Source organism: Protomyctophum bolini, assembly GCF_963924005.1.
Source record: "Protomyctophum bolini genome assembly, chromosome: 3".
Taxonomy (NCBI): Eukaryota; Metazoa; Chordata; class Actinopteri; order Myctophiformes; family Myctophidae; genus Protomyctophum; species Protomyctophum bolini.
In genome coordinates, this window is record NC_137864.1 from 7,661,609 (window position 1) to 7,674,823 (window position 13,215).

The 13,215-nt window shown below is 44.2% G+C and overlaps 1 protein-coding gene across 1 annotated transcript in view; it reads right to left on the minus strand.

Annotated features, from left to right (window-relative positions):
• Positions 1-13,215, minus strand: part of myo15ab (myosin XVAb) — a gene marked incomplete at both ends in the record, with an annotated part of 122,408 nt that overhangs the window by 26,827 nt on the left and 82,366 nt on the right. The window contains 11 exons of the mRNA XM_080758870.1: positions 243-355; positions 1,895-1,970; positions 2,178-2,237; positions 2,346-2,461; positions 6,543-6,669; positions 7,021-7,114; positions 7,663-7,723; positions 8,823-8,924; positions 10,383-10,461; positions 11,373-11,759; positions 12,498-12,562. Coding sequence (XP_080614996.1) covers positions 243-355; positions 1,895-1,970; positions 2,178-2,237; positions 2,346-2,461; positions 6,543-6,669; positions 7,021-7,114; positions 7,663-7,723; positions 8,823-8,924; positions 10,383-10,461; positions 11,373-11,759; positions 12,498-12,562 — 1,280 coding nt within the window. The remainder of the gene's footprint in view (positions 1-242; positions 356-1,894; positions 1,971-2,177; positions 2,238-2,345; positions 2,462-6,542; positions 6,670-7,020; positions 7,115-7,662; positions 7,724-8,822; positions 8,925-10,382; positions 10,462-11,372; positions 11,760-12,497; positions 12,563-13,215) is intronic.

The following is a 13,215-nucleotide window of genomic DNA, read 5'->3' on the forward strand; positions in this document are numbered from 1 at the left end:
GATCCATACAAGCTCACAACAACGCGTCGCAAAGACTCAATGCAACGGGTTGTTAGCTTGTAAATCAGCTATTTTCAGTGCACGACTATGGCACGCAAGTATAAAGCATCTTTTCTACTGGGGGTCCCTGGCACGAAGAAAGTTATGGGGGGACCGTGGTCATATACAGTACATATAATTTTGGGGGTCCTTGACACGTAAAAGTGTTACAACCAATGCTGTAGTGTAAACACTCAGCTCACCGAGGCAGGAAACAGACGAGAGAAGTAGATCTCCCAGGTCTCTCTGGCCGCAGTGACGATGATCTTCTTCACCTCTTCCGCTGACTCTGTGTTCTGTTCAACTCCATGTTTAGCTAACGCACACGCACACGCACACGCACACACACACACACACACACACACACACACACACACACACACACACACACACACACACACACACACACACACACACACACACACACACACACACACATTTTAATCATTTATTTATGTCCACATAAGAGATACAAATACAAGGACACAAATATTTACAAGGTGCCGTACAGAATGCAGTCAGCAAATCCCGAACAAATAAATACCCACACACCCTTCAGGGGTACAGGTAACAGCGTCTTCGCCATATTTGGCGGCTACCGATAGTGGAAGATATTGCACAGAATTTCGCAAGCCGTTTGGCTGCTTTTTTCGGCATCCCAAGTTGTTGGAAGCCTCTTACGACCAAACTGTGTACATGTCCTAGGCTGCCGAAGATAAACACATATAGATTGCACCTATAGCCTAGTTCAATGATGGACTGGAGGAGCGGCTGGTACTTAATGACCTTAGTCATAAAGGCTTCCTCTAAGCTAGAGTCAAAGGTGCAGGCCATTTCAAGAATGAAAACTGATTTGTTCTCTTCATTAACCACAACAACATCTGGTGTGTTAGCAGAGAGATGTGCAAAAATGTCAGTATTTTCAGTACAGAGTTGAAACATGGAAGGTTTGACACAGGAATGTTTGTACATTCTCACAGACAGTGCAAAATGTTTGGATATGTCCTTAGTTATTAGATCAACTATTCTGTCGTGGCGTGCTATGTAAAGCCCTTTATAGGCAAAACAGCCATTCAGAATGTGTGACATGGTTTCTGTAACAAGCCCTGTGGTGTGATGCAAGCAATGAGGTGCATGGGTGGAGGGAAACCAGAGGGAGAGGTTGAGTTTGGTGGGAAGGATCTGTAGCCTGGCTTTTACTGTAAAGGTGATAATGTCCTCATTGAGAGCAGTGTTCCTTATAAATGAATGGGAAACAGAGTGGTCAGCATGGGGAAGACAAGCCAGTTTCCCCTGGAGTTTGAGTCCAGTCCAGTGTTGTTGTTGCCGATGTTGGAACATATCCAACAGGGTCCGCCGGGCACCCTTAGGTGTCAACAGGTGGGTGTGTCCGCTGTAGGTCACTGTTGCTCTAACAGAGGTGAGAAGGTCAGTTATTATGTCCTCAGAGACCTCCACAGTCTCAGAGTCAGGCCGCGCCCACTCCAGGGACACACCGGCTTGGATGCAGAGGTCGTTCAGATCCGGCCAATCTGACGAGACACCGAAGCCTGGGGAGCGAGTGTCCAGTTTCCCACTGGGTTTCCTTTTGAACCCAAGGAAGTGGGGCTGTGGCTCCCTGGCTAAGGGGACCTTGCGTCTCCTCATATCGAGGAACAGGGAAGATCTGGCTAGCTCCCTAACATCCTTATCATCATTATTCAGCATGCTTAATAGATGAGCTATGCGCATGCTGATATAGATCCATGACACATTCGGTACACACACACACACACACACACACACACCATGTTTAAACGTCAGTGCTTATAGGAAGTGAAGGTGCATCTTGAATACAAACATCTATTTGACCTACCAAACAAAGACTTCATTTTCTGCCTTTCGTCCTGGGTGATGCGAACACATGCCATCGATAGAGTGTCGTTCACTATCTGGAGGAGAGGAGAGGAGAGGAGAGGAGAGGAGAGGAGAGGAGAGGAGAGGAGAGGAGAGGAGAGGAGAGGAGAGGAGACTGTTTCTGTAACCGGTGTAACTAGCAGTACAATAAGAATAAATTAAACCTTGAAAGAGAGATAATTTATGAACATTGATACGTAAATTATTATCCACCTTTACAGTACATTCATATCATAATGTACCTGTTTGAAAATAAGGTCAAGCACCAGGGGATGGTTGAAACTGTCTTTGGGATAAAACACCTGGAGATGAAAAAACAGTCACTTTACAGTAGCATGCCAATCGTGTGTGTGTGTGTGCACGGCGTGTGTGCTTACGTGCGTGTGCATGTGTGTGTTTGCGTGCACTACCTCCTTCCTGAGCATGATCCTCCAGGGAACGTTGGTGTAGGTGTAATGCTCCTCATTGGTGCTCTGGTGAAGTTTTGTCTGGATGCTCTCTGTCTCCACTGGGAGCTCTCTGGGAACTGCAACCCCCATTGATCACAATAATATCCATGTAACATCTCCATATAAATATATATATAATTCTGTGCGATGATAACCTGCATTAGTATTATGCAGGAGAGAAAGCAATTCATCTGAATGCCTTTGAATGTCTTTGAATGTGTGGTATAAATTAAGTAATTAAAGCTAATAATTCAAAACCATGCATATTATTGAAGTGCTTTATTCAGAGGAATTTATGGCCTAAAATGTTTAAACTGCACGAACCTGCAACATAACCACTTCAGCCCTATTTTATATCAAAAATGTGCCAGGACATGCATGGAAACGTCACGTATAAAAAACAAAACAAAATAAAACAAACGTTAGCTTACAAAAGCTGACGAGTGGTGACGAGCGTGAACAGCGTGAATGAACGCAGGAATGGCCCTGGCTGGATGCATATTATCAATGGTCTATTGTGTGACCTGCTAAGTAGTAGAGGTGTAGGCATACTGTCAGATGTTCTGAAGCAGTCCAAACCATTTCTCTTAATCTTAATCCAGAGCGATTTGCAGTAAACAAGGAAAACACAATGTATCAAATGTATCAAATGCATACTAGTGTCATCTAGGATCATATAGGTAATGCAAGAACCTAAACAGTAGAATATCCCCAAAAAAAGGAGATGGTTTGGGTACCAGTGGCTGATGGATTCATGCACAAAACTAGATAAAGTGCCCCTCGGGGCACAGGTCTCCACCAGGGGAGGTCAGGTTGTGGCCTCCTGGTGGAGAGGCTCCCCCGCTATAATAGGCCAATGTGAAAAGGGTGCAATTTCTTCTTACGCCTTGGATGGGAATTGGATGATTTGAGGCATTTTGTTCAAAAAAAATCCACCTAATCCACCTAATCCGCAATAACAGGCCAATGTGAAAAGGGTGGGATATCATTCTCAGCCTAGTAGGAAAGTCTGTGAAAGATTTCAAATAAATTGCACACTGCTTTCATGATTTGAGGCTTTTTTTCCCTTCTAAACGGGCCAATCCTGCAAATTTATGTTAGCCAATTAGGATGGAATCCTAATCCGTCTTGAACACATGACTATAGAGTTAGGCCCTCATTTATCAATCGAGTGTAAATTCTGCCACAGATTCGAGTGCAGGTTTCGTAGTACACCCACGTCGCCACGGCATTTATAAAGTGATCGCAAACAGCTGATCCTTCCTTAATTTCGTTCTGACGTTAATAAATGTGACGGCTGAAATCTATCTGGCACGCCCTATGAAATCAAGCCTCGCCCTCGTTTTTGCGACTGAACACATGAAATACGACCTGTGGGAACCATGGGAAAAACGTTTCTCCCGTGCCTTGCTGCCCGCCTCACCCACCTCTCTCATACACACACACACACACACACACACACACACACACACACACACACACACACACACACACACACACACACACACACACACACACACACACACACACACACACACACACATACACAGAAGCACACGCAACTTGCAAGCCCAACTAACTGGTGTCTTGTTAAATAAATAAAGAACGAACACCTGCATGAATTAAATAAAGTTGTAGGCCTACCCTGTCTGTTTCCCTCTCACCTCGCTTGCCTTGCTGTCATGTCCACGCAGGCACGCACGCACCTACATGACACGTACATCGACATCGCATCGCCATGAATGGAATTAGTTTGTAGGCTGGCCTATATACATTTTACCCATTCATGCGCAGTGCACGGCGAAGGCGTGATACTGCGCACTGCTGTGATATTAAAGTCCTGTGGATGACTCAGTGATGCCTGCATGAGAGATAGATGTCGTCAAGGCAGTCATAATCAACGTTTATGTAGTGATTTGATCATTGATGAACGAATCATAAACATATGGATGAAGGCTTGCCGCTTGCATGTGTGCTGGTGACGCACGCCGCGGTCCCGTCCTCCCGACCCCCGAAAATGATCTCGCTTTTATCTGAACTGTCAAAACTGTCAAAACCTGTCTAATTATTACACTTATTTAAATGGTGAATGATTAAGCCCCTTACGCCTATAGCCTGCTAGTACTTACTACAAATAGGCAAGCTGTATGCTTGTCATTGTCACTTGGAAGTAAAGGCGTGCAGTCCATTTATGTTTTTTTTTTAAATAATATTATAATCACATATGCCGCATCACTGCATGCGCTCCAAAATCATCTCAGAAGTGCGCTTGCATAACAAGGCCAGTAAAGCACTGTTTGATTAAGCACAAACTAATACATTGTAAACATGTTATATTGTTTTTAATTGCGCGATTTTAATTACTTGTAAAGTTGGAAATCTCTCCCTTTTTTTTACATACACATACCGTTTTATATTAACATTTTAGGAGTGAAAACATTATGTTTAGATGCCTGTGACAGCGTGTCAGCAGTTCAGACAACGCTGCTCCGCTTGTGTAAGACAGAAAAACAGCCAAGGAAAAAGCGTAAGACAGCTCCCGAGCAGACGTGGGTTTTGAACGTTGTCAAGTTCAATTTCAAGCTTTGCCAGAAATGGTAAATGTCGAAAATGTCGGCAATTTCGGCGTGCACCCATATTTTGGCGTACGCACGGTTGATAAATGAGGGCCATAGTGTGTAACGATTTGCAGGATTTTTGGACAGAATCTGGAGGAGTAATATAAAAAAATGTGTTTTACAAAAGTCTCCTTGTGGCGCTATAACAGGCCGTTCTGGAAAATTTGTGTCCGAAAAATTCGGCATGTACGCAGACGGACGGACGGACACACACATGGACGGACACACACACACACACACACACGCACACACACACACACACACACACACACACACACACGGAGTGCAAAACATAGTCTCTCCCCATGCCTTTGGCCTGGTGGAAACAATTACAGAGGTGACCTCTGCGAGGACATGCATATGACAACACTACATAGAATAAAATGTGGTATATATTTGGTATAAATTGTGTGGGTTAATAGTAGGCATACTACTGGATAAAATATATATATATACACAGTACACCCCTGGTTGTTTCCTACATGTCTTCACAGTCTTGGTATGAGTTATGTACTTAGTATAGTCTGTGTGTGTCTGGTTCCCTGTCTTACATCTCTGGAACGAAGCACTTTGTTCCTGCCTGACCTTTGCCTGTTATTTGCCTGTTCCTGTGTTGGAATGCTTTACTGCCACACAATTTCGTAAGCCATGAAATCCTCGAGGATTTCGTTTTTATGAACCACAAATCTGGAACAAACTCCCAGAAAACTGCAGGCCTGCAGAATGCCACTCAAAAACACAAGTAAAGACCTTTCTGTTTGCCACTGCCTATGCACTATAGGCAGCGGCAATGTATACTACAGGTAGGCCTATCAGTATATACATTTTTCTTTACTTTTTTTGTTTTATACATCCCAATGTATAACTATAATTGTATAATTGTGTTTCCTTTGCTTGATCATCTGTGTAAAGCACACTGAATTGCCTTGTTAATTGTGCCACTTTCTTGCATCCTGACCTTTGCCTGTTATTTGGATTCCAAATTCCAAGTTCCCCTTTTTGAGTTGTTTGCCTGTGTAGGATTGATTTCCTTGCTGCTGGATAAACACTGTTCAGAAGTCTGACTCTGGTGGTGGTGTTGCTCCCAATGCTCATGTATGGTTTGCCTGGCCGTGGGTGTAACAGTGGTTTGAACAGCAGCTTTATTGCGTGAACAAATCGTATGTGCAATCCACTGGTAACTTATTTCATTAATATGGTATTACGGTACGGTATTACTGTATTGTACCACAAGTAAGGAATAGAATATGAGAAATAAACTTTGAGAGGGCCATTTTCCCGGTTGGGGTTAGTGTTAGGATCAGGCCCTTCGATTTAGGGTTAAATTTATACTTAGTTGTGTGCTGGTGTCGGTTTGTAGATCTGCAATCTTTTTGGCTATTGTTCGGCAAATTTCAATGGCGTCCTAAAATCATTAGAGGTCCTCACAAGTATAGTAATACAAATGTGTGTGGGGTGTGTGTGTGTGTGTGTGTGTGTGTGTGCGTGCGTGCGTGCGTGCGTGCGTGCGTGCGTGCGTGCGTGCGTGTGCTGTACGTACCTGGAGGAGGTATGGGGACAGGGCGTTCCGGTCCTTTCTTCTGGCGAGTCTGGGTTTTGAATTGTGTCTGTTTCGCGGCAGGTTTCGCGGTAGGTTTCGGAGGAGGAGGTTGTGTAGGACGTTTGGGCTGCAGGGCAGAGACACAGTTACTGTTAGTCACTCAGAGGACAACCCACCAGATGCGTTGCAACACAATACATGGTGAGCTTTACAATTTACAATTTAGGCATTTAGCAGACGCTCTTAATTCAGAGCGACTTACATTAAGCAAGAACAAAAAAGCATCATACATCATACATCACACATCACATTGCATGCTTTCAGCATGCAACCATGCAAGTGTAAAAGCAGCCATTACGATGCCATCATGCAAGGGCTATAACTAATACTAGAATAAAACAAAAACATTTCAGATGACTAAAATATGACTAAAACTAAATGGAATTTTATTCAAAAGACTGCGTGCGTGCGTGTGTACCTGTGGAGCAGGAGGGTTGTCCATCTGGGGTTTCAGGATATGTAAGGCTTCATCACGAGGCGTCTGCTTCTTTTTAAACTTACCCTCTGGTCTCCTGTACAGATTCACACCAGTCTCACACTTTAATAACAAAGGATTAATGAAGGATAATTTAACTTTGTAAAACTTGTAATCTGACCGGTTGATAGGTATGGCATAATAGCCATATCCCTTGGTGAAATTGTCTTTGTACACTTCTATATCACTCTATATCAGAAACAAATGGCAAAATACATGGCCAGCGAATGCTACAGTACATGTCAAAAATATTGTACAGTCTGCATACTTCACTGAGTGAGTGACACCCACAGCCACAGCACTATAGTAGAGCAAATAGAGGGAGCAACCATCATACCACCCACATTTTCATTCTACTAGCTAGTCTGCCACAAAATGTGTTTGTCCTTAATGTCCTAGGCCTTATTATGGTAAAGTAGTACAAGCATATGTGACCAGATTTGACTGAGAGACTGCCATCGTACAAATTACAGCTTTTCACCAGTGGAGATTTTAATGACTTAATAGCACAGGCAGACGCTAAAAAAAAATCCAATGGCAGTCCCTCAGTCAAATGTAGTCACATATCATTGTAGTTAAGCTCACCTCTTGCCAGGTGGCAGAACTTCTGGTGGTGGAGGCGGTGAGTTATATCTGGTGATGATTTCTTTATAAGAAAGTCAAGCATGGGAGGATAGAAGCACATCAAACAACAATATGTTATTATTTAAAACTTTGATTAGACTTTATATATTTATGCATATTGCGTGGTTGCCCAATAGGCGGCCCGCAACGGGAAACTGTCATGCCCACACTGACCTCTATCAACAACTATTCATCATGGTAAGTTGTCTTTTGCTTTCCTATCTTCCTACCTTTCTCAGCCTGTCATACTGTACGTCTGAGAGCAATGCCTTTTGATTGATTTAAATATGTAATAACAGTTTGCAGAATTACAGTACATTTCAAGCACAACGCAATACGCCTCATATAATTTTCAAAGAGAAGCCGCAAAAATAAACAGCTCTAGTTTTTGCAAATCCTCAATGTTTTCAAGCAACCAAACAAAAGGTTGGTTCTCAACTTATTTAGTTGTGTCACCTTGTGTCAATATCTTAGGCATTTCATTTTTGCTGAACATTTTAAAACAAGCTGACACAACCACATCACAATGTGACGTGCATGTGAGCTTGCCCTTTTTGACAAAGAATTGGTGGGCTAGAACTCTCCAAAATTGGTATTGGCATCATGGGACCGAACAATCTGACAATGGCCAGGCTCTAGTCAACAGATGCAATTAAATTACCCGTACTCTCATCATGTCCTTGGACTCCAGAGTCTAGGAGGACTTACCGCCCGTGCATTCTCTGTCACTTTACACGTCCGTCAACCAACATTAAGGAACAAGCTAATTGAGTTTGTCAGTGCATTGGAGCCACGGTTATACGTGAGGAGATAAAATCCATAAAATACAGGCTGAGCGCCTCAAGCGTGCATCTTCCTCGCACCGTGTGTTCAGATTGAGGCGTGGATGTTTTAAACAGCAGTTATAATAATATACACTCATTTTTTTTATTACACCCTTTTTCAAATATACGTTTCTTATTGGGTGATTGAGCACAGGTTTAATAGTATAGTTGTTTTATATATATATATATATATATATATATATATATATATATATATATATATAACAATTAATACTATATTATCCACACACAACACAGTCACAGCTCAGGTCAGAATATGAAACAAGGGGTTCTTACCCTTGATATCTTGGCTGCTGGAGAGGATGGGGTCTGAAGGGACAACTGAACACTTCACTACCTCACCAGTAGCGGTTTTCACAGGCGTTGTTACCACCGGGGCTGGACACACAAGCAGGACACACACACACACACACACACAGATACAGATACAGATAAAGATGGATGGATGGATGGATGGATGGATGGATGGATGGATGGATGGATGGATGGATGGATGTCTGTCTGTCTGTCTGTCTGTCTGTCTGTCTGTCTGTCTGTCTGTCTGTCTGTCTGTCTGTCTGTCTGTCTGTCTGTCTGTCTGTCTGTCTGTCTGTCTGTCTGTCTGTCTGTCTGTCTGTCTGTCTGTCTGTCTGTCTGTCTGTCTGTCTGTCTGTCTGTCTGTCTGTCTGTCTGTCTGTCTGTCTGTCTGTCTGTCTGTCTGTCTGTCTGTCTGTCTGTCTGTCTGTCTGTCTGTCTGTCTGTCTGTCTGTCTGTCTGTCTGTCTGTCTGTCTGTCTGTCTGTCTGTCTGTCTGTCTGTCTGTCTGTCTGTCTGTCTGTCTGTCTGTCTGTCTGTCTGTCTGTCTGTCTGTCTGTCTGTCTGTCTGTCTGTCTGTCTGTCTGTCTGTCTGTCTGTCTGTCTGTCTGTCTGTCTGTCTGTCTGTCTGTCTGTCTGTCTGTCTGTCTGTCTGTCTGTCTGTCTGTCTGTCTGTCTGTCTGTCTGTCTGTCTGTCTGTCTGTCTGTCTGTCTGTCTGTCTGTCTGTCTGTCTGTCTGTCTGTCTGTCTGTCTGTCTGTCTGTCTGTCTGTCTGTCTGTCTGTCTGTCTGTCTGTCTGTCTGTCTGTCTGTCTGTCTGTCTGTCTGTCTGTCTGTCTGTCTGTCTGTCTGTCTGTCTGTCTGTCTGTCTGTCTGTCTGTCTGTCTGTCTGTCTGTCTGTCTGTCTGTCTGTCTGTCTGTCTGTCTGTCTGTCTGTCTGTCTGTCTGTCTGTCTGTCTGTCTGTCTGTCTGTCTGTCTGTCTGTCTGTCTGTCTGTCTGTCTGTCTGTCTGTCTGTCTGTCTGTCTGTCTGTCTGTCTGTCTGTCTGTCTGTCTGTCTGTCTGTCTGTCTGTCTGTCTGTCTGTCTGTCTGTCTGTCTGTCTGTCTGTCTGTCTGTCTGTCTGTCTGTCTGTCTGTCTGTCTGTCTGTCTGTCTGTCTGTCTGTCTGTCTGTCTGTCTGTCTGTCTGTCTGTCTGTCTGTCTGTCTGTCTGTCTGTCTGTCTGTCTGTCTGTCTGTCTGTCTGTCTGTCTGTCTGTCTGTCTGTCTGTCTGTCTGTCTGTCTGTCTGTCTGTCTGTCTGTCTGTCTGTCTGTCTGTCTGTCTGTCTGTCTGTCTGTCTGTCTGTCTGTCTGTCTGTCTGTCTGTCTGTCTGTCTGTCTGTCTGTCTGTCTGTCTGTCTGTCTGTCTGTCTGTCTGTCTGTCTGTCTGTCTGTCTGTCTGTCTGTCTGTCTGTCTGTCTGTCTGTCTGTCTGGCTGGCTGGCTGGCTGGCTGGGTGTCTGTCTGGCTGGGTGTCTGTCTGTCTGTCTGTCCGTCCCTTCCTTACCAAACTTCTTGGCTGGTTCCTTGTTTATGGGTATGGCTGGAGCCTTCTTCCTTGGAACACTGTCGTGGCCAGACTTGGCCTTCATGGGGATTAAAGCCACAAAGAGACTGTATTACTACCATGACAACAGTATCCACATGGCTCTACTGCATGCGCCATGATATTTACCATCGGGCAAGTTTGTACATTTAAATATGCCGACCAGAACGTTCCCACTCCCAGAGAGTTAGTGTCGAAGTGTCGGTCGGAACCCATGGGAAAATAAATTCTTCTAGTCTTCAGATTAGTGTCAAAATTAACCCCTAACTGCTCCTGATGAGCAGGTTGGTGCCTTGCATGGTTCCCCCTGTCTTCAGTGTGTGAATGTATAGTGCACACTGTAAAGTGCCCTGGATAATGGCGCTATATAAAATGGGCCAAGCAGTGGGTCCACTGGTACGACGCAATGGTACTGCACGTGGGCACCCCAAATGTCATGGTGTTTTTCTTTTTCTTTCTTTAAAACCTTTGGAAAATGTGTTTTCACTGTGATACTGATGAATAAGAACTTATGGTTCCGCCGATCCAAGGCCAGAACAACATGCTCTGAATATGCACGCGTTTTAAGTGGTCAGGACGGGTGGGCCGGCCATCACGAACGCGTTCAAGATATTCAAGTAGGCCCGGAAACCAGAAAATGTGACTTAAAAGGGCCATTCACACTGAGCACTACTTTACAACTATATCGTTCACCATTGTATTTATTTTTTTATATTTGGTGTGAACGTAACATTGTGATACGTTGTAAGCTTATAGATCTGCTAGCCTATACTTTCGGTGAAGAGATTTAGTGTACATGGAAAAATAACACACCAAGGACAGTGCAACTAGGGTCCGTTTTACTAAGTGATATTGATAAATTCCAAATATAGGCATTCTGTGGCACCTCTGGACTACTTTAGGGGAGTCAAAATATTGCTGTAAATATTGGAAAGTATAAGTAAAACTGACCTGTGGGCTATCTTTGTGTTGCTCCGACTTAACTTTGCTGGGTTTGGTTTCACGGGGCTGCTGGACTGCAGGACTGCTGGGGTCGGGTTGAGGCTGGGTATTATTGGGTCGGGGGGTTTGAGGCTGATGGGGCTGCCCCCCCTGGGGGTGGGCTGCGGCAGGAGGGTAGGGGCTGGGAGGCAGGTCGCCCGTAGGGTGGTAGGGGCTGGGAGGGATGTTGGCATAGGGGCTGGGGGGGATGTTGGCGTAGGGACTGGGCGGTATGGGGGAGTAGGCGTTATACGCACTGGGGGCGTAGCCCAGTAGAGGGCTGGTGGGGGGGCTGATGATGGGCGACGTGGGGGGGCTGGTTATGTTGGTCATTGCGTGCATGGTGGCCTGCTGCGCCTGAGAAAAACAACAACAACAACAACAACAAATCAAATGTAGGAACTTGATGTCTTTACAAATCATAGTGAAAATGTAACCTTGCTTGTGTTAAAAACACAAGAGTAGCCTGATGGAGGGGAAAGGAACTGGTTGGAATAACGTGTTCCTTCCACACGCTACAGTACGTCCAACCAGGGAAACTCCCCCCTGTCAGGTGTAAAGGAGCAACTTGGACACTCAGGCATGAAGGAAGCATGAGTTCAAGTCCGTTGCTCTCCCCATGTCCCCCGTATATGGGGGACTAGGTTGGCGGAGGGTGTGTAGAGCCCAGGATCACAATAGATGATTGACACAGGGGTGAAAAATGGGTTACAAAATCGAGTACTTGATTTGAGACTTGCTTGAGATAGATAATTATTACACACTTTCCTGTTAGCCTGGCTACATTCTTGCGGCTTTATTTATTTGTCAAACTCACATTGTCGTTGCATTTTTAATACATTTTAAAGTGCAGGCTCGTTCGCAAAGTCTAGCCAAAAATAGTACCTGGATAAATCAAGCTGAACCAAGCTTAATAATTATGAAAATTAAAAGCCATTAATTATGTTCACATTGCACAATGACCATTACAACAGCAGCCATTTGGCTCTCATGTCCATGGCGTGGGGTGGAGAGTGAGGTTTTCCACCCCTGAATGTGACATAAAAACGACGAAAATGGCCATTAGGTGAACGGTCAGTGAAGGACGTTACATACCATGATGACCGCCTGCTGTGTGGCGATAGTCTGCTGCTGCTGTGCCAGCATCATCTGCTGAGGATCTTTGGGGAGGGAGAGAGACACAAGAAGACAATTAGAAAAGGCAGAAATAAATATAAGAACACACACACCCTCTGGTCCTCTTTCTTAAAGACCCAGTGAAATGAAAAATACGATTTTCACAATTTTAGACCATAATCATCATCATATGGGCATACCTAACAATGGATGCCAAAATAATTTGAATTAGGTACTTCCTTTAAACGAAAACGTGCTGCGTGATGACGTGTAGAGGCTCACATCAATAAAAGCCAATAAAAAATGAAGCTCATCCGTTTGATTCCCATTGCTGCACGTCCTCCAAACACAGGTGGTTTTGATTACAGAACTACTACAGAACTACGTTTTTAATCTCCTTCAAGATGACATCCAGACAGTTTATTACTTGTTTTAAAACGTAATCATCACGCTAAAATATGTATAGAGGTTGTGATTGGTTAGATATAAGCCCCTGGCTTTGTTCCCCGTCTCTCTGTCACTTTGTAAACAAACACTCTGCATGTGCGTGGCTGCGTGCATGTGTCCGTGCATGAGACAGACTACGTCCCATAGCCTGGAGGTTTGAGGCTGAAACTTCAAAATAAAATGCTCAAATTAACCACTGTTCCATTATAAGATATTTAGGAAATTCACACTTTTTTGTTGGAGAAGAATT